Source organism: Arachis ipaensis, chromosome B04 (assembly GCF_000816755.2).
Source record: "Arachis ipaensis cultivar K30076 chromosome B04, Araip1.1, whole genome shotgun sequence".
NCBI classification, from domain to species: domain Eukaryota; kingdom Viridiplantae; phylum Streptophyta; class Magnoliopsida; order Fabales; family Fabaceae; genus Arachis; species Arachis ipaensis.
In genome coordinates this window covers 51,759,365-51,784,107 of record NC_029788.2, presented here as the reverse complement: position 1 = coordinate 51,784,107, position 24,743 = coordinate 51,759,365, and the positions used below count along the sequence as shown (strand labels likewise).

The following is a 24,743-nucleotide window of genomic DNA, read 5'->3' as shown; positions in this document are numbered from 1 at the left end:
GTAACAATGAATTAATAACCCAACTCCCATTCTTTAGGTTTCGGTCTACTCCACTAAACTTTATGCCACAGTTATTAAGGAGTGCCAATAGACATGTATAATGTGCATTATAGGTACAATAATGCAAAAGACGGAAGTATTAGAAGGTATTTTCCTTTTTTTTGAAAGATATCTCTTTCATGTTTAGTTTAAGCATAGAGAGATGCGAAATGCTATTTAGTCAAGCGAAAAGGTCTCACATGGCATTTCATCCAGTTGTAAGAGTAAATTACCTTCAAATGTAGTAAGACATGCCTCCTAATTAGTATTCTAAAATATATTGCTACTAGTATGTACTTCCCTGTGCAAAGCTCAGCTGCAGTAGCAGCAACTATATTAGCAACAGTTTCGCAGCAAACAAACTTTTTCACACGTATATTAAATAAATTAAAAAGAGAGAGAAAATAAAAAAGGCGTCTGAATCAGCTACTGCCACTTATCAACTTTTAGTCGCAGCATTTAGCACCTTGTATGCTAGTTGACCTCACGGTATGATCCACAAGCTATACTTGTATTAACTCAGAAATACAAGCTTCCTGGAAATTCATACGACTTACCCTCGAGGTATTAAATAGAATGGTGCAGAAGTATGACAGCATGGCCTTTAGAGATGCTATACGCCATAACGTTTCAAAGCATTGCTTAAGCTTGGCATCACATTATATGCTTGATATGATCTTCTAAGTTCGATAAGGGAACCAACCTGAAGCAGCAAAAGGGACTAATTAATCAAACTGTAGAATAGAACATACCGGTCACATCAACAAAGCACGTGTTTTAAATTGTTGAAACTTTCAATATTAGATTAGAAGTGTAATGGCGAATAAACACTGTTATTTGTAGCGGAGGAAGAGTTCAAAGGATCCTAGTGACATGCATGGGAGATGACTCAACACATAACAGTAAAGAAATAGTGCACCTAAATTTAAATTACCCAAAAAGAAATAACAATTCAAGCCAGGTTAAGCAGGCACAAATTTGTTTCTTGGTTGTATACTGATGAGTTTGCATTCCAGGTACAACAAAAGTACAAGTAAATGCACCCTTCTTGTACTTACAATAATTAGAACTGAGGTAAAACCAATAGCAAATCCAGCATTGATGCGCCGTAAATTGTGATCAAGAATAGTAGATGTAGTGGCCAATACACTTAACTGCAGTCCCCCTGCAAAAGTTCCACAAGATAGAAGACCAAAATCTAACAATATTAAGAGTGGATTAAACTAAGGAAAAAAGTCAAGTCTTTCTGATCAATGACAGACCCCAAAATCGTGTGGATGCCTGAATCTTTATTAGGTATTCTATAGTAGCCTTTCCAGGCTTTATGTTTGGTATTCTTGCACCCATCTTATTTAAGTAATCAGCAATTTCCTTTGGCAGGTTAGCCTGTGCACAAAGAACAATAAAATGTTATAAGATAGATGGAATCCATTCTAATAATCATAACATATTATGACACAGTTAAATGACACCTCAAACTAAAAGATCAACAAATTAAGACAACAACAACAGAAATAAGCAAAGTCTTACCCACTAGACTGCTAATACACATTACTAAATTGCATTGAAAATGTCATAACTGGAATAAGTAGTAGACTAGTAGCACAAGACATTCCATAGTTTGAGACCTTCAACAGATAATTTGAAAAACTCATTTTAGTAATCCAAGGAAATTGAAGAGCTGACTTTTCAATTAATGTTATAATTTCGGACTGGAATCTGCTTTATACACGACACATCTATAAACTTTTCACTGTATTTTATTATTTTCATAAAACTTAAGTTTATGTCAACAAGAAACTACTGAAAATGCAAATGGAAACTCATATCAGCAAAAAGAAACTTACAATATCAAATATATTGAATAGGAAGACAAAAAGAGCATATATTGAATAGTAAACCCATGGCTCAGCGCCAACAGAATTTTCAGGGTTCAATATCTCCTTTACGTGCTCCCAGAAACGTGATTGAAGCAGACTATAAATAAAAGCTATATTAGAGAATGCAAATCACTAGAAAATAGTAAATCAATATGCAACATAGCATGCGCCACACACACAGAAAAAAAGAAGGGGGGGAGATAGAAGATAGCAAAAGCAAGATTTAACCTGCAATGTTGTCAAGCTAAAAAAGAGCGTGCACAAACCTGGCTAGAATACATGGAAATGCTAAGAGGTAAGAGGTAGTAAGAACAGGTTGCATTCCAGATGGATTAATATTGAAAGGAATATACGGTTCGACTTCAGTAAGTGGTGATTGCTCCCTGTTCAACAAAGTAAGAAATGAAAAGTCAATTATACATCAGTCCACTCAAGTATCAGTTAATCCTTCAGAATGACACAAGTATATATGAAATTAATTCTACAAAATAAATTAGTCCAATACTCCAATATACTGTCAATACCCATGCCAATGAAGGTACAACAGAAGACAATAAAATAGTCATTTTCTCAACTAGAGGAATGGAACAACTTTCCCCATTAATAATCAACCGTATAAAAATTGAGAAAAATTTTAAGTGATAAATATCAGAACTCTAAAATCATGATTATCTAGACTTTTCAGGTGCAGCAAAGTTTCAACCATTACCTTGCAGCAGAAGCAAGTTTGAAACCATAGTACTGAAGATTTACTTTCCTGCAACTTTCAGTTACCACAACTGCCCACATAGTAACTATGGTGAAAATACCCAACACTGCAAGCAGATATTGGCACCAAGTCACACCACCCAGACCATTCACTGCAATATCAAGAGATATTACTCAAAAAGATAGTGTTTATTCCATGATATTTAATTAACTAGATCTAAAAATTATATCACATCCATAAAACATCAACACAAGGTACTACAGGCTAAACTGAATTCCAGTTTAAACAAATTCCACATTACAAGTTACAACTGATATCTTAAACTCTTATGGTCCTCATTATCAGTTAGTGGTAAAACATTCATCCAAAATTATCTATTTATCATCCTTTTGGTCATTTTTCTTTTCTTTTTTGTTTAGAGATCACCATGATGATACATTCTTCTAGGCACCTGATATATATAACTTTGAATCCAGTGAGCTGTAGCTCAAATGGAACTTCCCCTAATCCCAGTGATAAGGGGATCGTTAGCTTTCAGTCAAGGTTTTATCCCCAATTTACCGGAGCTCCACAACAAAAGTTAAGGTTGACAACTAGAAAAACACAAAGGAACAAAATATCAAAGCTTTGATTTGCATCTTGTCATGTACCGGAAAGCTGAGTGATCATTTTGTGTAGTGTCTCCACATAACCCGTGAGTATTCCCACACATATGATGAGAGATGAACCTTGACCTGAAGAAAGCAGTCTCAGTCACAGCAAGAATCAATTGAATGATAAAGTAGAGATATATTGTAAATAACTAAAGGAATAACCAAAATCTACACATCCTTTCATTAGCTTGGTAAAAAAACAAAATGGTGATCTGAAACAGAATGGCTAAATTAACATTGCTGAATTGATTACTATTTATGAACTTATATGCTGAACAACACAACTAATCAGCAATTCAAGAATTTCTATAATTTTATGTGTAACAAACTAGCAAGATGACTATGAAAAGGGATAAATAAGGTATTGTAAATAATAAAGTTTGTGACAGTTACGAATAGCAAAATAGTATTGTCCCACTAAGTAGGGATGACTACATGGATCAAACAATGCCTCGATCATATACTAGGAATCATGTATAGTCAAACCATCGGAACATTAACCTTTTTATTGATTGCAAAAATCTAACTATTAGACTCCTTAAGATCTTTCTCTCCTTTTTGGGGTTTCTGCAGCACGGGCTTCTTCCACTCACGACCAAATGACAAGCAATATTCTACCATCTTTTCCACAGGAAATACCATCTCCCCCTTCAATCTCTTAAATTTAAAGGTTTTGATAAAAACTGATTTTTAAACTACAATTTGAGGGGATGGCAAAAGTTGACTGAAAAAGGTAGGCTGCCATCAGTTTGTAACAATTTTCTCTTTTCAATCCAATTTAGTAAAACAAACTACTAGCATTTCACCTGGGGTGATTGGATACCGTGTAACATCTAACTAGCACTGAATTCAACCAAAAGAATGGCAATTATAGCATACAAGTATCTTTCAATTACACAAAAAAGTTACAATGGCTTATGATTGGAGGTCACAACCAGCATCCTGTACAAATTATAGGTAGCCCTCTGGTGTGAGTAATCATTAACTATTATATACTGTTACATACCCTGGAGAGAGAGAGAGAATGCTGAGTCAGTAGCAAAGGCAGCCAAAAAAGGAAAGAAAATAATCCCTTTACCTTATCATTATTCTAGAAGAAGCAATAAAGAAAAAGGAGGAATAATAGGGCAGGAGAAATGTGTAATCATAAGTGACAATAATTGATGATTGGATTAGTCAAATGAGAGAATCAGAGAGGCGTAATCGTAGGAGTTGAATGCTAATTATGATAATTAATTTGAGGGAAGGCAATAAAAGGAGAAGCTGATTAGGTGAGAGGTAGGAAAAGATTTGGAAAGGCCTAGGCTAGGAGAGAAGAGGACTCTCGAAATTCCTCTGTTATCTTTTACGTTTCTATTATATTTCTGTATTTCCATTAAAATAAATACCAGTGTAACAACTGGTATCAGAGCACCGGTTCTGGGTGTTCTGTGCGTGGTGTCCACGCGAGCTGCCATGGAGTCAAGGTTGGAGGCGGTGGAGAAACGGATTGAGGAGTTACAGGAAGCTCAACAACGATCCTTGGAGGCATTCTCAGCAAATATGTGGAGGCACTGGTGCTAACGACACCAGAGGAGGAAATGACGGTGGAAGGGATGAGCAAGATGACGAGAGGGTAGAAGGGAACGGTGCAGGAGACGAAAGGCAGAGGAGATTCGAACCAATTCGAAAGCTTGACTTACCGGTATTCTCAGGGGAGGATCCGAATGGCTGGTTGGTGAGAATGGAACGCTACTTCAGGGTAATCGGAGTAGTTCCGGCGCAGAGGCTGGATTTTGCAACAATGGCTTTGGAAGGGGAGGCCCTCACCTGGTTCGAATGGTGGGAAGAATACACACCATTTCAGACATGGAGACGATTCAAGGAGGACTTATTGAAACATTTTCAACCTGGAGCTGCTCTCAACCCCATGGCTCCGTTACTAGAGGTGAAACAGGTGGAGGACGTCGCTCAGTATAGGCGAGAGTTTGAGGCTGCAGTACGAACCCAGAGAAACTTGGGAATAGAGGCTCTCATGTGCATCTTTGTCAATGGACTCAAAAAGGAAATTTAGGCAGAATTGGAGGTGGCTCAGTTCGATAATTTACCAGCTTTAATGGATAGAGCCATGGCTATTGAATGGAGAAATCAAGCATGGAAGGAGACCGGAGTTGACCCTAACGGCAAGAGGGTGGAGTGGTTGCCGGAAGGGAGCGGATCTGGTTCGGTGGGAGCTAGATTTGGATTTTTCAAAAATTCTAGTTCAGTGAAGTACAACACCCACGACGGCAGGAAATCGAGGGGCGAGATTGGATCCAACACAAACAGAGGCACCCCTACTCGTACAGGCCTTACCACCAGTTCAAACGGAGGCAGCAGCGCTTCTCATTTGCAGATAACTCGTAGCAGCGGCACACAGCGACTCTCGAACGAAGAGTGGGCAGAGAGACAGAGGAAAGGGTTGTGCTTCAGATGTGGAGAGAAGTGGGGACCTGATCATAGGTGCTCCATGAAGCACTATCAAATCATACTCCTAGGAGAAGATGCAGAAGAGGAGGCAGAAGGAGACGTAGGGATGAACCAAGAGGCCCATGCAGGGGAACCTGAACGGAAGAGCTGCAACTGTCATCATACAGCTGCAATTCAAGAAGCCTTTCCTTCCGTCCACCTTGAGGACAAGGTGATGCTTCAAGGGGAAGGTATTGTTACATACCCTAGAGAGAGAGAGAGAATGCTGAGTCAGCAGCAAAGGCAGCCAAAAAAGGAAATAAAATAATCCCTTTACCTTATCATTATTCTAGAAGAAGCAACAAAGAAAAATGAGGAATAATAGGGCAGGAGAAATGTGTAATCATAAGTGACAATAATTGATGATTGGATTAGTCAGATGAGAGAATCAGGGAGGCGTAATCGTAGGAGTTGAATGCTAATTATGATAATTAATTTGAGGGAAGGCAATAAAAGGAGGAGCTGATTAGGTGAGAGGTAGGAAAATATTTGGAAAGGCCTAGGCTAAGAGAGAAGAGGACTCTCGAAATTCCTCTGTTATCTTTTACGTTTCTATTATATTTCTGTATTTCCATTAAAATAAATACCAGTGTAACATATACACAAATATTTATAAGAGAAAAGAAAGAAGGGGAAAGAGGGGGAGGGGATAAAACCTACCACAAAAATTGCAAAGTAACAGGAGAAAAGCTACAAAAGTGCATGATTAACAAGTTGTTTGCTGTCATATATGGAATGAGATCTAAATGACTCAATTAATAAGAAAAGTCGATTGAATAGCAAATAACTCATGTTAGTTTCTACAAGCACATAGTTGATGCAATTAATAAATTTTCCCGTCATTTGCTCCAGACTCTGGTCATCCTTTGAATTCTAGCTTAGACAACTCCAACCAAGGACACTAAAGTAACAGCTTCAAGGTAAGAAAGAATACCAAATCCAGATTCTGATATAGTGTCATAGATCCATGTAATAGTCATTGCACCACAAACCAACAAACAGGTTGTCACCAATACATGTTTGACGCTGCAATGATAAACATGTTTAAGAAAGAAATATATCTAATCCGGCATAATTTGAGTTCAGAAAAAAATGTAGTTACACCATCGTTATGATTGTGTAAAATGGCAAACCGGTAAAGAGACTGAGATATTGTAAAGCATTCAATAATGAATAAAACTGAATTTTGAACCAATCTAATAATGCAATATGGCGCATGGCAAGCACCACATATGTGCACTAATGATTAAAAATGTTTAGAGAAACAGAGAGGAATCAAAATTCAAAATACTTGGAAAACAATCTAATTAGCCTTACTTATGATATCAACTTGAAAGGAAAACACTGATGATTGAATTCTTTTTACAATGATTGAAATTGAAATATAGCTTGGAAAATTATTCTTCTATACATATTACCATTGGCTGGCGGCATAGATTGAATATGGAAGCGAGTGGCAGGATAATATAAAAGCTTCCAAAATTGCAAAGCCAAATGACATCCACCATCTGAAATGTGTATAACATTTCGTATTTGAAAGTTAATAGATCATGAAGAATATTAAGAGAATAAGAAAAACATTGTGTAGCAAGAAATTATCTCACTGCTCAAGATGGATAAATAGGCACACACATATAACTCTTAATCTTCTCGTGTCCATCCAAACCTTCTTTCCGGAGCTTTACTAGAGAAGGAATAACATGACACAGTACCTGGACAGCATTATCTTGTATATAAATATGATTCATACGAGGCCAAAACTCAGAAATGAGGTGAAAAAAGTGTACTTGCTATAGCATATAAAAGAAAAATGCAGCATCTGATCAACCTCAATTCTATTTACAATCAAGTACTTCCAAGAAGTAGTAATAGTAATAACAGAAATAACTATCTTTTATAAGATACTAATCTATAAATCAAATATTTCTTCAATTAGAAACTATGGAGAGAAACTTCTTCAAAGGTCTACTTTGTGTAAAAAGATGAACATCACGAGTTTCATGCAGAATACTACTGTGATGGTGCAAAATAGCAAAATTCCAAACACTAAAAAGACACGAAAGGAGCACTATACTTGCATAATAATAGACGCAAATATCTGGGGACTAATTCCAAGCTGGAAAAGAGATAACTTGAGCTCGTAGGAGAAGTCGCCAAGTTCATCTGCCATAAGCTACATGAATAACCTTTCACACGCCATAAACTAAGCAAAAAAGAAATAATCTAATCATGAAATCCGCCTAACAATAAACAGTAAAAAAGTAGTTTGGAAATGTTCCTTTTTAATCGGAAATGGACATGCTGTTGATTTTACCCAAATACTGTTTTCTTTACAATCCATTCATCCAATTAAGCTAGGTTGTTTTCAATACTTTTAAGATGGAATATCATAAAAATGCAAATAAGCACCTTAACTAGCCTCGATTTTGCAAATAGCCAGAAAGTAAACAGAACGAAACCAATCGTGTTTGTTTCTTATTATAACATTGAAGAATGCATCTTACCAACACTTCCAGAGGCAAAGCTAAGGAAGTCTTGCGGTATCAACCTTCTGTCAAATCCAGGAAGAGGAATGAAATAACCAATATGAATAACCACAATCAGCACGGCAGTCACCAACAATCTCCTCCTTATCTCGCTCTTGAAGAACGATTCTGCAGCATCGTTGATCACAGAACTGAACCGCACGAAGTTCAAAAACCTGTTTTTGAATGTTTTTCGTCTGAAAGGTGGGGTTCTACAATCGTCACCACCAGGAGCAGCAACAATTGCTTCCCCGTCGTTGCCGCTATGCATTGGAATAATTTCCTTATTGGAAGTTTGACGTTGGGTTTTGTAAAGAAGCTGTGTGGATGGAAGTGATTTTGGGATGAGAATCGCGTTGCTACCTCCATGGGTGGACTTATTTCCGAAAAATGCATGGGCAAGTTGGGAGAGTATTGAAAGAGAGATAGATGGATTACGAAACCCTCAACGACTTGCCTCGATCCTTTGTTACGAGGACTAAAGTTACCCGATGTCTCAATGTGTTGTTACTGTGTCACGTCACCGGCAAACGGAGGCTCCTGGTGCTGCCTGCGACAACTTGCGAGAAGAAGAGAAGAGGATAAGGATTAACGAGGCCGTGCGGCCATGCGATTCTGGTTCTGAGAAGATACGAGGAGATGAGAGACGAGGGTCTGACTCTAACAAGAAATGAGATGAGGATATATAACATTCTTTCGTAAGACCCGACCCGAAAGCTAAACCCTAGCGTAAATTAAGAAATTGGAATTCAGTTGTTTTTCTTAGAGAGACAGGATACTAAGATAAGTATAGGTAGCGTTTGTTTTCAAAGACAGGATAGAATATGACACTGAGACAGAGATAATAAAACAGAGACAATAAAATTTATGTTTTATGTATCGTGTTTGAATACGATGGACAAGATACTAATGTAATATCTTGTATTAAGTTTGAATAGACATGGACAAAACTAAGATGTTATACAAAATGACCAAAATAGACATATCTTTCTCCTTGCCCTAACTCCTTCCCAAACACCAACTCAATCTCTCTTCTTTTTCAAATTGTACTTTTACTTTTGTAGAGATTTGATGATGTTGAAACTAATAAATTACAACCACTTCTGCTATTACATTACTATTAACTTCGAATTCTAAACTGGCATGCTTTCCTGTATTGTCAGACTCATCTTTGTTTTCATAGTGCCGGTTTCTAAATGCTATCAAGCAGTATCTTTGCCTGTCATTATTAAAGAATAGTGTCCTCTCAGCTATGGCCATTTTCCAGCTTCAGTGTGCAATTTTCATGAACTTGTTATGTAAATTCAGATCAGGATTGAAAAAGGAAATTGGCATGTTTTTTCTTATGCTTATTCTCCGGGTTCTTAAGAATGTCGTTCAGCCCAGTTTTTTGCATAAAATGACTGTCCTCAACTTATTGGAAAAAATCTCTCAAGATCCTCAAATTATAATTGACATTTTTGTCAATTATGATTGTGACGTGGATGCTTCAAACATATTTGAAAGGTATCATGCTTATGTAAAATTTTGCTGTTGTTAAACCTTAATGGTTGTCATTATTTAATTAAAGACATTTGCTAAATTGCTTAAGTATTTTGTTTGGGTTTGGCTGTGGTAAATGGAGGTTAATTGAAATAGCTTTTCTCCCCCCCCCCCCCCCCGCGGTCCGTTCAAATGCATACTTGTTAAGAAGTTTGCTTACATGTTATATTTGGAGTACTCTCTTTCTTAAGCTAGGGCATTTTTTGGGATCCGCATTATGAATATAGAAAACATTCATGTATATTCTTGTGATTTCTGCATCTTTATTTAGTATTTAAACTCTTATAATTCAAAAAGATATTTGCAGGATTGTCAATGGCCTTCTTAAAACTGCATTGGGGCCACCCACAGGCTCAACCACAGCTTTGTCTCCAGCTCAGGATATAACTTTCCGACATGAATTTGTGAAATGCTTGGTCAGCATCACTAAGTCAATGGAGGCTTGGGTGGACCAGCAAACAAGGATAGGAGATTTATATCTGCCAAAAATCTCTGACCGCAATGGGTATGTTGCTCTTTTTGTGTTTGTTGTTATGTTTCAAAGAAATTAGAATCTTCTATGTATGATGATCTCAGCCTATTCTTTTTTCCTTTGCTGATTTAATCTTCTTATGGTCATGTATATTTTTGTTGATTCATTCATATTGCTGTGTGGATGTTGATCTTGTGATGCCACTCCAGATCTGGAGTCATGCTGATGAACAGATTGGATTGGATTGGATTAGATGATGGGTTGTTTGTGGGATTTGGCTGATCTATGATTTTATTGGAATTCTTATAAGCATTTCATTTCTTAGGATGCAGAAAGTGAAGTGCAACGTGCTTCTAATTTGATGAGATCTCAATGTTGAAAGAGCTATGCCAATATGTGACAACTGGAGTCCTTTTTATTTATTGATTTTTTAAAATTTTTTCTTCTGAACTTGGAAATGAGGAAGTGAACGGGAAAAACTCTCAAGCTACTTTACTAATTATTATGCTACGTGTCATTCAATCATATGATTATAACATCCCAAAACTTGTTATAAATTACGCTCTTCTCAGTTATCTCTATTCTATAAGTATGTGTTGCACTATAAGTTAATATATTTGTCATGTGACATGGAAAGAAAAATAGTTCCTTTGGACCTTAATGCTCTGCATATTTCTGTCATGATATTAGGAGGAGGCACATGAAGTTATATTAACAATTTCATTATTTGTTATTCATTTTGGTTCTATGAAGCTAAAAAGATTTTGTTGGTGACGGCAGGGCGAGCCGGGCTTTCACTTATATTGATTGTTCTATCAGTAGGACAAGTTATAGAGTGACTATTCAGACACCCGGTGACCATTGTTGGCATGGCTGGCTACACAGTAACAGTCATGGGAGTAGCTGCATATGGAAAAACAAAGAGGAGGTTTAGATGAGCAATCTCACACATTCACACATTCTCTTAATTCCTGTATTCTACTGTAGTCTAATATTTATTCTATATTCTGAAACATGATTCTTTTGTAGCGTGACTAGTAGTATGTCATTTCATTGTATCTATTCTAGCACATGAACTGATGAACATGGACATAGACATGTATTTGTTCCTAGTATATTTTGTATCTATTGATCGCATCATGGAGAAGTTTGCCGAGTGCTATTGTAAATGCAGCCCTAGTTCGTTTAGCAGTGCAGATACTGCTTACGTTCTTGCTAACTCTGTGATAATGCTTAATACAGATGCTCATAATAATATGGTGAAGGATAAAGTTCGGCCTTGCGGAATCTTTTATTTTGTCTTGGCTCAATAGAGAGTCACAAAGAACCAAATTTGTTACATATCTTGTGTCCATTGTGGGTTTGATAATTTAATCTCAAACCATCCTTTTTAAAATTATTTTACTGATGAATATTGAATTTAATAAGTTTTCCATGGAACATTATCCTCTGAATGCAATGAGATGTATATGTATTAATTTTGAATATAACCTTGAAAACACAACGGTTTCTTGCCATTTCTTTTCCATTCTTATTTATGTGGGTGGTAATTATCGTGAATTCTGGCGTTTGTGTTCAGGAATTCATGGAACATGATGAATTGAGCAATTATATGTAGCTTCAATTTATGAATAACTCTTGACTAAATTTGATTGTTTATAATTCTTCTACACAATTTACATTGTATGATCTATTGCCTAATTTGTGATCCTACAATGGTGAGTATGATTTTGACGTGCATTTTTACACTAGCTTAACAAGAGAAACTTCATCATTTTGAAAAAAAAAATCTGAAACTAATATTGCTCTAATTTTTAAACTAAATTCTGCATTTAAACATACAAAAGAAACTCCCGCACAATTGAATTGAAATCCAAAACTAATTACAACTTATCTACAGTAATGTTAAACAAAATTCTGTACTATTTTTAACTAAAATTCTGCATTAACATTAACAAAAGAAACAATTCTACACATATTGGAAACTAACTCTGCACAAAATACCAAGTTGTTCTAAGTCTAAGATACCAAATTCTGCCAACAACACTTATTATGTATTAACATGTGCCAAATTGATAAGTCTAAAAAACCAAATGTACTATAAATCCAACCTCCAATTTTGAATCTTGAAAAAAAGATTAACTCTAACTATGCAATATAGCTCTAACAAATCCAATTTTTTTACTATCTCCTAGTGACCAAAAGGTTTTTTCCAACTGAGAATTTATGGAGAACTTGAGTGCAACAGAAATAATTTCATCATCGGTGAACCCAAGCTTGCTAAGCATGTCACCAACCTTTTTTTCCTCCCGAGTCTTTACCATAGCTTGAGCAAAATCATCTAAACGCTTTCCTTGTTGGTCGAACACATACTTCAGAGTGTCAGTTAACTCCTTCATAATCTTGGTATCCTTTGCCCCTTTAGATGTGTATGGCTTTTTTCCTTGTTTCTTCTCAGAAGATGAAGACACCGAATTCGATTGTTGAAGTAGGGATTCATTGAAATCCTGGTTTGAGTTAAACATATCCATATATTCTGCATCCACTTCTTCATCTCCATCCTGTTGCACTTCTTCTTCAGCATCATTGTCGCATACAGCAGCAACTCCATTTGCCCTATCCTTACAAAATATTTTCTCCAAACGTGGATAAAGGGGAAAATGCTTTCCTGGAGTATACAATCTTACTCCTTGTTTCTAGAAAACAAATAAAAGATCATCAAAGAGGGATAGAACTAATTTTCAAATAGAATAAAATTAAGTGAATCAAATCAAACATGAAAACTAACCTTCATATATGCAGCTAAAATCTCTTTGTTGTCCACAACCACGCATTGCTTCACATCATCCCATCCAAAACCGCTACAGGCTGCCATATCAGCAGCAAATTGATATTTTTCCTTTAGCCTCTTAACCTTGTTCTTGCAGTGACTTATTTGAAAGCCACCACCTGGAAATCTCTCATTCATTTTCGCAGCAAGCTTCTCAAAAGATCCAGGTTTGAACTGACCTGCATCAGCTATTCTTCCTTCACTGACAAGCTCCTCCATAAAACCAACAAATATCTTGGTCTCTTCATCAGTCCAGACATGTCTGTCCATTTGTCTCTACTATCTAGATTGACTCAATCAAAATTCAAGTGAGTATCCTAAACACATTATGACATCATTTTAAACAAGTAGTATATGTAGTCGAAACACAACATCAATATTGATTACAGTTTCACTGTGAGGTCTTACAATAAATATTCAAGACAACAAATTATCAAAATAATTCAAATGAAACACAAACAACAAGTAAACTAGCTAATCTATACGGCTATGCATCCACTCAGTGTACATTTCATGTGCTAAGTTGTCTCGCCAAGCAGTCCATTCGTTGCTTTCCTCTACAATGTCAATCATCTCATCTTCGTCATCTTCATTACCACCATGCTCCTCTCCAATAATTACGTGGTCATTCTCAAGTAAAATGTCCTCTTCAGGATCGGAGTCCATATTAAGCCGAATAAAATTTTGCAGTAGACAACATGCAATTATTATTCTATTTTGTGTCTTAATTTTGTAGAAACAATGACTCCTTAAAATTGCCCATCTCTTCTTAAGTAAACCAAAACAACGCTCAATAATGTTCCTAGCTGAAGAGTGCTTCTTGTTAAAATATTCTCGAAAGTTTCTAGGTGTATTTCTTCCATGGGCCCATTCTTGTACATGATATCGAGTTTGCCTATATGGTGCTAGAAATCCCTTGCAATTAGTATAACCAGCATCCAATAAATAATAATTCCCTATAAATTAAACGATATACATTAAGAGGATTAAAAAATTTGTATGAACTAACATTTTCAAGTGTTTTTTGTTATCTAAAACTTAATTATTACATACCAATTGGTATCTTGAGGTTATTACGACGTGAAATAGCATCTCTAAGGACTTTTGAATCTGATGCGGATCCTTCCCATCCACTAAGTACGTACACAAAATTCATATCTTGATTGCATACGCCTAGGACGTTGGTTGATATTCTACCCTTTCTTGTTCGGTATCTTGATTTATCTTCTTCAGGAACAGTCACATCTATATATGTTCCATCTAATGCTCCTAGATAACCCTAAACCAAAGAAATTTAAGTGTCAAGACTAACTCTACAAAATTATACATAAGACAAAACCACTCCAGCAGTTATTCACTAGATTTACCTTAAACCATTTCCATCGGGGATCTATGTAGTCATCTGGGACAGGAACAGCCTTTGCAAACAATAAGCTTTGAACACGTATAACCGAGTACAACACCTTATTGAAATACCTACTTATTGTTTCTCCTGACCTATAAAATCTAACTTGAAGTGTGCGATTCTTTTTATGATGAGCTAATATTATCAAAAATATAATCACTTGCTCAGGTATACTTACACGACAATCATCACTTAATCCACCCTGAACTTTAAGTAACTCACATAATCTTCCTAATGCGTCTACACTCATCCTTAATTCCCAAATGCAATTTCTATCGCCTCCTCCTATTATGCGGTTTAACATATTTCGTCTTTAGGGATTAGTATTAATTTCTCTATTCCTAATAAACAAATGCCCTCTTATCCTGTTTCTCAAATAGAAAAATACAAACATCAAAACTAATATTGAAACTGCCTCAAGCTCAGACTGAATCATAAAATAAAAAACAAGAAATCGTCTAAATTGCTCGGAGCGGTCCAATGGTTCCATTATTCCCTAATCAACAGGTCAAAAATATAAATAATAAATTATAATAAAATTTATACAAATACTAAAAATAATCACCAGCAATAAGAATAACAGCAACATAACCTCTAATTATTTTATTTTTGAATTCAAACAAATAAGAAGAGTTCAGTATAATTTTTTTTATTCATTCTTCAATTAAGAACAACATAGATACAACTTTGTCCATTCATTCATAGCATCATTAAAAAAATCACCAATTTTGTCACACATTCAATTCAAATAAAACACACATATAATTTTTTCTATTCATTTATTCATAGCATATTTAAAAAACTCACCAAATTTGTCATACAAAATACAATTTTTCTTGTTCATATTTAATTTTCAGATTTTTAATTCACTCAGCATTATTTAAAAAACACACATATAATTTTTCTATGCAAATGGTCGAATAGGTGGCATGCGTAAAACCTTGCAATGCTTTTATAAATGAGGGATTTAAAAATCATTCAAATAGATAACACCTAGAAAAACCAAAGCATTTGAGATTCTTGAAATTCAGAGAGTGTTGTTGAGATTTAGCATGTGCAGAAACTAATTAAATAGCAACTCTCTTTGATTGATCAAACTACAACAACCAATTTAAGAGAGAGAGACCGACCTGAAAATGCAAAGTGAATAGGTTGTAGTTGTTACAAGGCAATTTTGAAGTTAGCTACAGAGGATATAGAGACTACAGAGAGCAGAAAGAAGATAGAACCTGCCAGAGAAAGAAGAATAGAGAATCAGTAGGAAGAAGAAAAAGAAAAGAGAAGACAGAGAGCAGGAAGATAAAGAACGAACCTCTCAGAGAAAGAAGAAGAAGATAGAAGACAGAGAATATGGAGAAGAGAATACCGTGGAGAAGATCAGCATTGCATTGAAAATGTAAAATTAGGGTTTTTTTGATAGGTATAAGAAAGGGCAATGATGGAATAATAAAAATATTTAAGGGTAAAAAAGGAAGAAAAAATTATAAAAAAAAATAGTGTCCATCTTGACAAATGCCGTGTCTATCATTGTCCTCCGTAAAAAAGTGGACACCAAAATATAAAAAATTGTCCCAGAGACAATTTGTTCAATGTCCATGTCTCTGCCAACAAACACTTTTTGAAATTGTATTGTCCATGTCTCTGTGTCCTGTCTTCGAAAATAAATGCTACCATACAGACATATAAAATTGTGTTTGACAAAGAAGATATGGACAGAAACAATGTGTCTAGAGATATTGAATTAGTGTATTTTGTGTATATCTTGACAGAAAGAATACGGAGACACTAATAAGGGACACAACTTATTTTTCATTTTTTTTATTATTCTTGTTAATTTTTCATAATTATATTTTTTATTATTATATTTTTCATCTAAAATTTTTTGAATGAAAAAAATTGACCAGCCACACTCCAAAAATCCCTTACTGGCAGCGCTGCAACCTTCACCTGCCACGATGGTCATATGCGCTCCTCCCTCTTTCACGGTAAGCATCAGAGTCGTCCCTCCTTGTCATTCAGCTTTTTGACGTAACCGAAACCACGATCAGCAACCCACGATGGTCTTCATGACGCCATCCCTTGCTCTCTCCCTAGTCGGATGTCGTCACCGCCAAGGAGCTTCTGGGCGCCATTGCTGCACCACCAAGCATCCGCAATCGGCGTCGCTCTCTGCCACACCAAACATGAGGTTGTCCGCCTGAGCTTCTTCGTGCCACCGCTAGTTTCGCGTGAATGCCACCTAACGCCATCGTTTTCACCACCTGATCACTGCTTCAAAAGGTTAGTTGTTGGCTAGTTATTTATTTGATGAATAGCTGCTCATGCAATGGATTTGGTTGATTCAGCTGGGTGTGCTGCTTTGGTACAAAGGTGTATAAGTTTGAAATTTTGGCCTAATATAGAAGAAAACAAAATGTGGTTGTTGCTAATTTCCTGGTTTTTACCATTTTCCTTTTTATATATATTTTTTTTAATTTTGGTTTCGTTTGGCCAGGCATTTAGTTAGGCGGTACGAATGTTCGAATGAGACGTTTTTTAAATTCGTTGACTTAGTGAATGCTTATTCGAAATAAGATGGATCGTTATATTACCAGGTATATGGATGATTGGGTTTCATTCAATAAATTAATTCTTGTTTCAGTTGAGTGATAGATCTTTTGCTTGTATTAGTTTATGGACTTGTGGGTTACGATTGGTTTACTACGCATTTCACCCCTTAGTTACGTCCGATTTTTTAAAATTGTGTGAAATGAACATGTAAAGACAATTTCTTGTCTTTTAAGTTGTTACATTTTTTTAGCTTAAAATATTGTTTGAAACTAATTATAGTTAATCTAGAGAAAACCTATATCTAGATGTTTTCTGAATTTGGATTGGGTTTTGTTAGTTTTTAAAATAAAAAGAATATGCTACTTCGCCAGACCTTTCATGAATTGGTAACTTAGCTTATGACTATGGATGTTCAATTTTAATTTCTTATAAGAAGGATGAATATTTTACCACGTATACAGATGGTTGGGTTTCATGCAATGAATTAATGTTTGTTTCGGTTGAGTGATTGATCTTGTTCTTGTATTACTTTATGGATTTGTGAGTAACCGTTGGTTTATTGAGCACTTTACCACATGGTTACTTCCGGTTATGTGAAAATGTGTGACATTAACTTGTAAAAGTAATTTCTTGTCTTGTAAGTGGTTCCTTTTTTTCCCTTACATTATGGATTAAAACTAATTATAGCTGATCTAGAGACAACCTATATCTGTATGTTTCTAAATTTGGGTTCCATTTTGTTAATTTAGACAAAAAGGAAATATAAAACTCAGCCTGGCATTTCATAAATTGGTAACTTAGGTTATGACTATGGATGTTCGATTGAGTTGTTATGTGTATTAATTGAAATAATTTTGTTCCCCTAATTGATTTGAGTTGAGTGCATTGTTGGTTAAAACATTATTTAATAGTGCTAGTATCGACTTTGGCCGTTGATGCGTGAGCATTTTGTACCCTTTTCCCCTCATTTTCTAGTTGTTTTTTATTATATTTTATTAAATTTTATTATATTTTAGTGCAAAAATTCTCTTTGGATGCTACTTTGAGTGGTTTTGGTGTTTTTATGATTTCAAGTGAAATTCGGGTGAATTTGGCAGAGTTTTGTGCAAAAACAAAGGAAGAAAGTAGATGATGTCAACTCTGACCTCCTTCCACTCTAACGAGCATAACTAAAGCTACAGAGGTCCCATTGATACGGTTTTAATGGTGTTGGAAAGCCAACTTTCAGAGCTTTCCAACGATATATAATAGTATGTACTTTTTTCTGGAATCACTGCCAAATCAGACATTAAACGCCGAGCCTAGCGTTTAGTGTCCAAGAAATTAAAGACAGAACCAGCGCAAGAACTTTCCTCCCGAAGGTGCCAAACACCCAACCTAGCATTTAGCGCTAGCAGGGGATGCCAGCCTGCCCCCTTTTGGGCATTAAACGCCCAATATGGCATTTAACGCCAGCAGTGCTGTCCGAATTTATATTCTATTTTCTTTTTGTAATTTTTATTTACAAACAATATCTTTTAGTTTTAGGATTTATTATTTTATTTTATTTTCAGAATCAAATTAGGTTAGTATTTAAGGAATAAGATGCACCCTTTCTAGGACATCATATCTTCTTCCTTCGGCACGTTTTTCAGAACCCTATTTTCTCTATAAATCATGAGCAACTAAACCTCCTGGTTAAGGTTAGGAGTTTTGTTTATTTTGTAACAACCCTAGTTTTTGAAAATCAACTAATTAGTTATTTGTGATTTATTTTATTTGTTGATAATTTTATTTTAGGAAAATTATTTTACTAAAGATAATTAAATGAAGTTTCATGATAATTGGAGTTTAAAGTAATTAGAATTTTTATATAATCTTTATTGGATCTTTGGTATAATTGAAATTATAATTTTGATAATTGAAAAATAAGAAGATTTGTATAATTTAATTTAAAGAAATTCTATTTTGAATGAATTATGTTATTATTTGAACTCCTAGAAAATGATTTTATTAAAAATGATTAGATTGATATTTATAAATACTTTAAGTTTAAGTCAATTAATATTTATGTACAATTTTTATTATAATTAATTATTTTCAAAGATAGAAAAATAATAGAGATTTGTATGATTTAATCTAGAAAATTTTATTTGAATTTAAATTGTACTTTACAAAATATAATTAAGTTGTTCATTTTATAATTTAAATTAGAAATAATTGATTGAACTTAGCAATATGTTGATAAATAATGTTCCTAAATATTTTTAATAGAGTATATTTGATTCTAAAATTACTCTACTATTCAATTTTATCAAAATATCTATTCATATCTATCCATATTACTTTATAAAATCCCTAATTCCTAAATTCCCATATTAATTCAGAAACCCTAATTCCCAAATTAATTGAGAAACCCTAACCCTAGCTTCCCTCTGCCTCAGCCGCACCCCACCCCTCCTTCACCCTCTTCAGCTAACATACCCACCCTTAATCCCCAAGTCAGCGCTGTTACCCTCACCACATGACACACATAGAGACTTACCTCTCTCACTCTCAGCCTCACCAACGAACTCACACTCATTTCCTCACTATACACACGCACGCACACATATGGAGAAGACAGGAAGAGAGAGCGCCAGCGAAGAAGAGGGAGGAGCTGCGCTGCCACCGCACTCCGTCACACCCAGCCGCGTCTTGCTCGCCGTCGAAGCCACGCCGATCGTCGCTGCCCAGTCGTCGTTCTGCCTCCCGCCAAGCCCGTCCTGCCACTGACGTCGCCGAACAGAGGAGGGCGACCACCACGAGGAGCCACCGCCGTCTTTGCTCGTCATCTTCCTTGGAGCCATCGCCGTCGAGGACCAGCAGAGAGAGAGAACGCGCGACGTTCAGGAAGGAGGACGTGACTCAGTGACGCAAGGAGGAGTGCGACCCACTGCGTGAAGTTGTGCCGCCGTGCCTTCCGTCGCTGTCGTGCCTTGGTGCAATCGGAGGAAGCTGTTGCTACTGTGTGTACAGAGATGAGGAGCGTCGCGAGAATCAAGGGAAGGAGTCGTTGTTTTGCTGCTGCTTCTGGTTTTTAAAATCTGAGAAAACACCACTGCCGCTGCTGTTTGTTGGGTTCAAGATCGCCGCTGCTATTCTAGCTCTGTTCTGCCTCTGCTTCAAGTTTCAGAGTTGCTGGAGCCTTTGCCACTGGGATCCAAGACCAGAAAGAAGAGGAGGCCGTTTAACCTTGTCACTGTTGCTGCCATTGGAGTCGCTAGGAACCAATTTCTGGAGCTGCTCTTGATGATTCTGGTGCTGCTACATAGGTTCCGAGCTGTTGTGCTGTTGCCAGAGGAAGGGAACTCATAGGAAAAACATCACCAAGACTGCTCGTTGGTTTGATTGCATTGTTAATGCGACATTGAGGTAGGGGATTTAACGTTTTTAATTTAGAATGCCCACCAAGTTATTTGAATAAGTGCAAATGGTTAACAAATGATTTAGAATTTTTTAATTGACATGAATGGCCTGAAATGCATTTGAAATTTGTTAGTTGTTGTGAATATTTTGAGCTATGACTGGAATTAAATGTGGCTGCGAATGTCTTTGGGCTTTGTTGTGAGTGTTTGAAGTTGTAATTGATATTGTTTTCTCTGATATGGATGGAATTGAGTTGAATTATAAATGTAGTTGGTGATTGATTTGAAGATTGTGCGTACTGAATGTTGTAAGGGATAGAATAAATGGTGTTACTTTTGTTGCTGAGCTTGCTGGTGTGAATTAATGAGTTATTGTGTGTTTGAATGATGATGAGTGTATATGGAAAATTATGCTTGGCATAGTGTAGAAAAGAAAAAGGTTTGATGATGCTTAAGTACTTGACATCGTGTGAATTATTGATTCTGGGTTCTTGGACTGTGTTGGCAATGAAGACAATTTTGAATAACTGGAAAGAGGTTAAACGTGTGATTTTGGAAGGGTTATAAGTTCAAAAGTGGCTTTTGATAAGTAAGGTTGTTGAAAATGCTTAAGGCAGAATTTCTGCATACATGACAGTAGAAAGAATCAATTTCTGAGAGCATCCCAGGTCATATACTTGAATGAAACTATTTTTTCATGAAACTTTACTGTGTTTTGAGCATCTCATAAAAAATTCAGAATTTATTGATGAGTATTTTGGGAGAAATGAATTTTTGAAGATTGATGGTTTCTGCAGAAAATTCTGTTTCTTTACTGCAGAAGCACCAACTTCCAACTCACTTAACTTTCAATTCTGGTAAGTATTTGAGCTGAAACTAACGGCATTTTCAAGCTTCCTGTGTCCACAATCTTCATTTTAAATTTCATGTCAATATCCTATTTAACCAAGTAGATATGTTGAAAAGAGTATGGATAACTCATTGGATTTTGGAAACCGAATTCTAAAAGGCCTGGCTGTGTTTCTCACTTCATAACTTTTTCATATGACAGGGTATTAATCTGAAATTTGATTCAATAAAAAGCTAAAAGAGTCTTGTTTGAGTGAATTTTGAAAGGCATTGGGTGAAAACTGGATTTTTAAGGAATTTATCAAACTTACTACTTGCTGTTGTTTTTCTGCATTTTCTTAGGAAACAATAACAGAATTTTTGGAGAGATGGTACAAGTTTTTATTGTGACCAAATTACCTCAACACCAAGTTTCTTGGAATATTAGTTTATTGAGTTTAATTTTGAAAGGATCCTATGATAAGTGAAAAGTTAGTTACGAATTGATGAGGTGAAAGTTGAATTGATGGGTTATGTGGGAATTGTGGGTTATGACTGAACTGTTGGCTATTGTAAATTGTGAATTTTCTGATTGATTTGAGAACCTCTTATTTGGTAGTTGTTGAGGAAAGGGGGACACTTGTTGAGAAAGAGGGAACCCGTAAGGGTGGTTAAGTCCGAGTTTTAGGGGAGATGCTGCCGAATTTTTATAAAAATCCAGATTCTGTTTTAAAATGTGATTTAGAAAAAGATTTGGACTTCAGAGGTTCTACGAATTGGTTCATGATTTATTAAGAAATTGGTGTTTTGAGTTAAACTGTTTAATAAAAGTTCATGTTACCTGATTGATTTAAATATGAAAGGGCCTATGTTTTGAAGTTTGGTTAAAGAAGTACCTTTGGGAGAGTTTCTCATTTAAGAATGAAAAGAAATTGGGTTTTTTTTTGGACTTAAATAATTTTGGTTTTGAAACTGGTTCAGAACTCTTGGCTTACATGCTTTGGTTTTGACTTTAAATCTTTACTTTAATTTATCTCAACTAAAGCAACTATGATTCCGAGAATTTCTGAAGAGTTTAAGAAATGAGGCAGGTTATTCTTCCCTAAAGTCTTGAGTCCTTGCCAAGGTTGTTGATTAATAACTCTTGATTTCAAAGTGATAAAGCGAATGATTTGAAAATGAGTGATTATGAGTCTTTCAGAAGAGATTTTAAATCTGGCTTGGTTATGAAGTTGTTTGAAAGTTTTGAAAAGAAAATTTACTTAAGAAAAGTGGATCTTGGCAAGATGTGAACTAAATACATTTGTAATTTGAAAGTGGGCCAAGAATGATTTTTTTTGAAATAAGATTTTGAGTCTGATTGACTGTGGATGTTATTGAGAATATGATGAGGCATGGCAAGGATGGTGGTATAGTCCCGCTTGCTCAGTGCGTAAACCGTTATGCAGGGATGGTGGTTTTGTCCCGCCTGCAGTGAGGATGGTGGTTTTGTCCCGCTCACATATTGATAAATTATTTGGCAAGGACGGTGGTTTAAATCCCGCTTGCGTGTTCCGGACAAGGATGGTGGTTTAGTCCCGCTTGCTTGTGGAACCTACGGATAAGGATGGTGGTTGAATCCCGCTTATCCGAGTCGGGTCTGGCAACATAACCGACGCATGAGCTCATGGCCAGTAGGACAGGCATGCATCATATGCATTTATATGACATTGTTTGGGTGTGCATATTATAATTGGTTTGCCTATGTGAATAGTTATGTTAATTGCTAATTGCTCTACTTGATATAACTGTTTGATTGTGTTTGAATCTTCTTACTTGTGTTTGTGGCTGAGAATTGGTTGGATTGTGATGAATTGGTTGTTGATTGAGCTGCTTGGGCCTAGGGCCATGGTTGATTATGGGATGGGCTGAATGTTGTGTTTGGTTGTGTTTTCGGTTTAGAAAAGTATAAAAAACCAAACTAGTTCAGCAAAGACTTAATGAACCTATGCTTGGAACAGTTTGATCATTCATACTGCCTAGAAAAAACTTTTAAAAAGGCTTTTGGATTTAGGATGAAATATAGTTTTCTTGAGTATGTTAATTATTTGCATTTTATTTCATTACTTTTACGGCATTTCTATTCCCTACTGAGAACGTGTGGTTTGTTCTCACCCCAAAATCTTCCACCCTTTCAGTGACACAGGTACGAAGATTCGGTGTGAAGCTGCGGGCAATTCTAGAATTTATTTACGAGTTAAGTTTGAGTTGAGATTCTTTCATAGAATTCCCTCGCCCTTACTACTTAAGGTTTTTATTTTATGCAGAGGGATAGGAGTTGTACCTGAATTCTATTTAAATTCTTTTGTATAATATTACTATTATTAATAATTATGTGATTATTATTACTTGGTGATGTTTGGTATATGATTTTAATTAATAAAAACAAAAATTTCTGGTATTTTTACTAAAATTGAATCGCAATATCGAACTAAAGGCTTAATAGTAAATAGTTAATAAGGTAAACAGGTCAGTAACGCCTTACTTTTGGTACGATCATGACGTATTGAAAGTTGGGTCGTTACATATTTCTATGGATTATAACTATTATTCTTCTATTTTAATTTATGTTTGATTCAATTCTAAGGATTGTTTTTGTTTTTAATCTTATGAACTGGGTTGAACGAGAGTATGACCCTTTTCTACATGAAATCTTGTGATTCTCGAGAGATTTATCTCACTTGAACTACAGCTTAAAAATAAATTCCTCTTAAATCACTAATTGCATAAACTAATTTGGATATGTGACATATAATCATGTTAGTCTTGGGTAATTAGGGTTTTCGTGGTGCTAAACTAGTTTTTTGAACTTCACCCTCTAATCGGAATTAAGTAACCACGAGAGTGGCGGCTGATAAAGGTTAGAGGAGGCCAAATCACTAAGAGATTAGGGTTTAGACATTTAAAATTTGCCATAAAATGAATCATTCATTGTTAGGATAGTTGGTAAGACATTTTAATCCGGAAAAAGTAAACATCTCCAAAACCTTAACTGTTTTCTTATACTGTTTTCACTCTAACTAGTTTATTGCTTTTCTTACTTTCTTGTTTATTGCTTTATGCGAATTGCAACTTATTAAACCCCTTTGATTCTCCTGACTAAGTCCGGCCACACAACCATTGCTTGCTCAGTCCGACAATCCTCGTGGGATCGACCCTCACTCACCTGAGATATTACTTGGATGACCCGGTGCACTTGCCGGTTAAGCTGTGGGAAATTCAAATTCCTAATTAAGGCTTCGGAGATGTTCATCTTTCCAGATTAAAAGTTCTTACCAACTATTTTAACAATGTATGATTCATTCTATGGCAAACTATAAATGTCTAAACCCTAATCTCTTAGTGATTTAGCCTCCTCTAACCTTCATTAATCACCACTCTCATGGTCACTTAATTCC

The 24,743-nt window shown here is 35.7% G+C and overlaps 2 protein-coding genes across 3 annotated transcripts; both read right to left on the bottom strand.

The window, feature by feature from the left end:
- On the bottom strand, positions 201 to 9,018 carry LOC107639314 (preprotein translocase subunit SCY2, chloroplastic). 2 transcript variants are annotated; one of them, XM_016342788.2, is made up of 12 exons: positions 8,273 to 9,018; positions 7,843 to 7,931; positions 7,401 to 7,480; positions 7,187 to 7,276; positions 6,703 to 6,794; positions 3,279 to 3,362; positions 2,629 to 2,779; positions 2,186 to 2,302; positions 1,887 to 2,016; positions 1,302 to 1,425; positions 1,098 to 1,204; positions 201 to 742 (listed from the first exon to the last, which is right to left on the bottom strand). In XM_016342788.2, exons 1-12 carry the CDS (start codon positions 8,562 to 8,564, stop codon positions 653 to 655), a joined length of 1,446 nt encoding a protein of 481 aa, XP_016198274.1. In that variant the 5' UTR covers positions 8,565 to 9,018; the 3' UTR covers positions 201 to 652. The 2 variants fall into 2 exon arrangements, with proteins under 2 accessions (XP_016198274.1, XP_020976814.1); XM_021121155.1 differs by having other exon boundaries at positions 7,843 to 7,971; positions 8,273 to 8,413.
- Positions 13,612 to 14,847, bottom strand: LOC107636480. Its single transcript, XM_021122446.1, has 3 exons — positions 14,505 to 14,847; positions 14,191 to 14,416; positions 13,612 to 14,093 (listed from the first exon to the last, which is right to left on the bottom strand). The coding sequence occupies exons 1-3, from the start codon at positions 14,844 to 14,846 to the stop codon at positions 13,612 to 13,614; spliced, it is 1,050 nt and encodes a 349-aa protein (XP_020978105.1). The 5' UTR covers position 14,847.